The 3730-nt window shown below is 48.9% G+C and overlaps 1 protein-coding gene across 1 annotated transcript; it reads right to left on the bottom strand.

Annotated features, from left to right (window-relative positions):
• Positions 1-790: 790 nt before the first annotated feature.
• Positions 791-2839, bottom strand: LOC100474600 (C-C motif chemokine 7). The gene is made up of 3 exons (XM_002912355.4): positions 2662-2839; positions 1796-1913; positions 791-1179 (listed from the first exon to the last, which is right to left on the bottom strand). Exons 1-3 carry the CDS (start codon positions 2735-2737, stop codon positions 1074-1076), a joined length of 300 nt encoding a protein of 99 aa, XP_002912401.1. The 5' UTR covers positions 2738-2839; the 3' UTR covers positions 791-1073.
• Positions 2840-3730: the final 891 nt, after the last annotated feature.

The following is a 3730-nucleotide window of genomic DNA, read 5'->3' as shown; positions in this document are numbered from 1 at the left end:
TGAGGTCATCTGTTGATTCCCTCCCTGGTTCCTCAATGCAGGTGATACTTGTATTATTCTGAATTCAAGGGTTAGAAGAAAGAAAACCAGCCAGCCACAAGACTGACGCAACAGCTGAGGGAAGAGGCTATGGGGTAGGGTGTGGGATGGTGAGAAAGGAAATGAGTTTGGAAAGGAAGAAGGTATTTGGACAAATGGCTGGAGCTGATGTCAGCTAGAGCTGCAGAGCTGGCTACACCTGGCTCCAGCCAACCAGGCTCTCCTTGCCATGCAGGTGAGCCCAGCCTGGGGGCAAGCCAGAATCCACCATATGCCCATTCCCCCGGAACACAAGCCCCACCTTCGGAAACCGGCCCTCCTCTCCCTGATACTCCCACCAGCTTTATCTTGTCCTTTAAAAAGGCATCAAAGTCAAGTTTTATCCAAAAATATATTTTGTGTGAAAATTCAAGGGTTGTACATGTAAAAATATTCAGTTCTATAATAATATTATGGTTTTATAGGGACATCCCCCTCTTAAAAATTAAATATATGTATATTTGCATTGATTCATGCAAGGATCTTCACAATACTACAGTGAGGTAGAGAGAAAAGGAGCATCTTACAGGTTTCAGGGGGCTGAAGTGATGTGATGTGTCCAAGGGTTTACATTTAAAGCACATCCAATTCCAGAACACATTAAATTAAAAAATTAACAACTTAGGGGTGCCTGGGTGGCACAGCGGTTAAGCGTCTGCCTTCGGCTCAGGGCGTGATCCCGGCGTTATGGGATCGAGTCACGTCAGGCTCCTCCGCTATGAGCCTGCTTCTTCCTCTCCCACTCCCCCTGCTTGTGTTCCCTTTCTCGCTGGCTGTCTCTATCTCTGTCAAATAAATAAATGAAATCTTTAAAAAAAATTAACAACTTAGAGGACATAAAGCATTACTGAAGAAAAACTATAATTCACATTATTGCACAAATCTCATATTCCTTAGAACTGTAATAGAATAATCTCAGGTGTGTTGGAAAAGATAGGGAATATAAATTAATTGTCTCCTGGGTATTGGCTTGGCTTCACTGTGGGCATGAGTGTTCACAGCTTTGGGGTTTGGGTTTTCTTGTCCAGGTACTCCATGAGATTCCGGACCCACTTCTGCTTGGGGTCAGCACAGACCTCCTTGGCCAGTTTGGTCTTGAAGCTGTGGGAACAGAGGACAGTCAGACAGAGTATATTGAAGATTCAACCTGGGAGTGTAACCCATTCTATGGGAAACCTGCCTGGCCCTTTAGCCTGGGGTGACAGACGAGGAAGGAAGGAACCTCAGGGGAAGCAGCTACTTTGGCTGGCCCCGGGTGGAACCATCTTGTCTCCTGGAAGAAGGAACTGACATTGGAACCAACATCTGGACAGCGAGCTGGGAATGGGAAGTCTCTATTTTCTCGAATTCACTTTTCCCATAAAAAATTTCTGGGATTGGATTCGAGCTGGTCTAAGCATCTAGTGGTTAAATTCCAACTCAGTCTTATAATAACCCTATCCACTGCCTGGGAGCAGAACTCAAGGTCAAGGGTTGAGTGCACCTGGGTGGCTCAGTCGATTAAGCATCTGCCTTCAGCTCAGGTTATGATCTCAGGGTCCTGGGATCAAGCCCCACATTGGACTCTCTGCTCAGCAGGGAGTCTGCTTCTCTCTCTCTCTCTCTCTCTCTCCCGCTGCCCCTCCCCCCTGCTTGTGCTCTCTCTGCCTCAAATAAATAGATAAAATCTTTTTTAAAAAAGGGGGGGGTGAGTGTGGGTGGTCATGGGATCACTCACATCACGGCTTCCCTGGGACAATAGCTGCTGGTGATTCTTCTGTAGCTCTTCAGCTTCTGCGTGGGGATCTTCTTAGCGGTAAATCCATAGCAGCAGGTGGTCGAGATGCTAATCCCGTCTGTTCAAACAACAACAAAGGCTATTGAGGGTGTGTGCTGGGACTTTGTATTTTTAAGGTGGGGAACAGTAAGGAGGAGAGTCAAAGGAAAGGGAAGCTGCCCCCCTAAGTCCTGGGTCTACGTCCTGAAACTCTCAGGCGCACTGGCACGGACTGAACGATGGAAGGGTACCACTGCCAACTGAGAGGGGCAGAGGAACTGGCGACAGCTCTGGGTGTTGTTAGGAGGGGCTCATAGAATAGTCCAATTCCTCAGGTCAGGGGCACTGCCGCTATGGGTCCCCCTCTAGGCTCTGAGCAATCCACGCCTGGTCATGAGTTTCCCAGATCCCCGCTGCCTCTGCGCAGCCCTGTCTCTGGATGCTGGGCAGAATGAAGCACAGGCCAGATGCGGGGTCTCCTCCTTTCCCCTCCACCACATCTGGAAATACCCTGCACACCCTCCACCAGAGGCCCCCTCTTTTTGATCACCCCAGTTCCCCCAAACACTGCTACAAGGAGCAGGGGCAGGAACTGCCCTGAGGGGGTGATCGTAAACTGGAGTCCTGGGGGGACTGGATTTGGGTCCACTGCTGGAGTTCCCGGGAGCAATCCTGTGATCCAGGCTCAGTCCTCGTCCTTCTCTGACTTCCCCGATCTCGGAAAGCAGTCACTAACGGGAGGCGGTGGGTGATCCTTCTGCCCCGGTGACCCATGAGAGGCCGGAGATGTGGTGATGGGCTTCGAAGGGAAGGAGAGAGGGGCGTACCTGGCTGGGCGAGCACCTGGAGGCTGAAGGCCATGGCTGTAAGCAGCAGGCAGAGAAGTGCGGTGGAGACATTCATGTTGGCGGGGAGCAGGGAGCTTGCGTGTGGCAGCTGGAGGTTTCTGGGCTGGTCTCAGCCTCTCTGCCCCTCTGGTGGCTCTGCCTGCCTTTTATAGGAGTAGACAGGAATAGAAAGAAAGTGAGTGGGTGACAAGCAGGACTCAGTTCTGAATGAATCACAGGGTGGAATGGCACATCTGCTGAGCCATTGCCCTGCCCTGGGGACGATATTAGGAAATCAGAGAGAAGGCATGATTGACCCCGGCCCGCCTTCCATCTGAATTCAGGGCTGGCATGCGAGGTGCAGGCTCTGTCCGAGTAGTGGGTTGTCTAGAACTCTTACTAAGCATTCTGCTTTTTTGAAATGAAACACGTTATTATGTAGAAAAAAGAAAGGAAGTAGGGTTACTAAATCAAAGAGATGTAAGGGATTTCCCCAATTTTCCTTTCATATAGCATCTCTAGGACGCCAGGTTCCAGAAAGGCAATAAAACTTTGGCTGGGCTTTAAAATGAACGAAAACAATCCTTTGCTGCTTTAAATCCTGCTGGCTTTTCTAAAACCCAAAGAATACAATAATAGAACATTAGCAGAAAAACAGGTTTCAGGATACTTAGAATAATACCTGAAACTGTAGTGTCTATTGTAGTAATCAGCTGCTGTGTGACAACCCATCTGAACTCAGTGACTTAGAGCAATGGCAATTATTGATTTGGCTTTGGATATGGGGCTTGACTAGCCTCAGCCAGGCAGTTCTTGCTCAGGGTTTTTTTTGTTTTGTTTTGTTTTGTTTTGTTTTGTTTTTGTTTTTGTTTTTGTTTTACATCTTTGCAGTTGGGTGATGGCTGGGATTGGCGTCATCTTGAGGCCTTCACCCAGGGTCAGGTGTCTGAGCTGGAAGGTCTTAAACAGCTGAGGGTTAGATCAGATGGAATCTTCTCCCCCCTCACCCCCGTCTATCCAGAGGTCCCTCTGCAGAGCTGGATGTGAATATTTTACATGACCGCTTAAG

This window comes from Ailuropoda melanoleuca, chromosome 13 (genome assembly GCF_002007445.2).
Source record: "Ailuropoda melanoleuca isolate Jingjing chromosome 13, ASM200744v2, whole genome shotgun sequence".
NCBI classification, from domain to species: Eukaryota; Metazoa; Chordata; class Mammalia; order Carnivora; family Ursidae; genus Ailuropoda; species Ailuropoda melanoleuca.
Note: the sequence above shows the minus strand (reverse complement) of the source record. Positions and strands in the feature narration are given on the sequence as shown.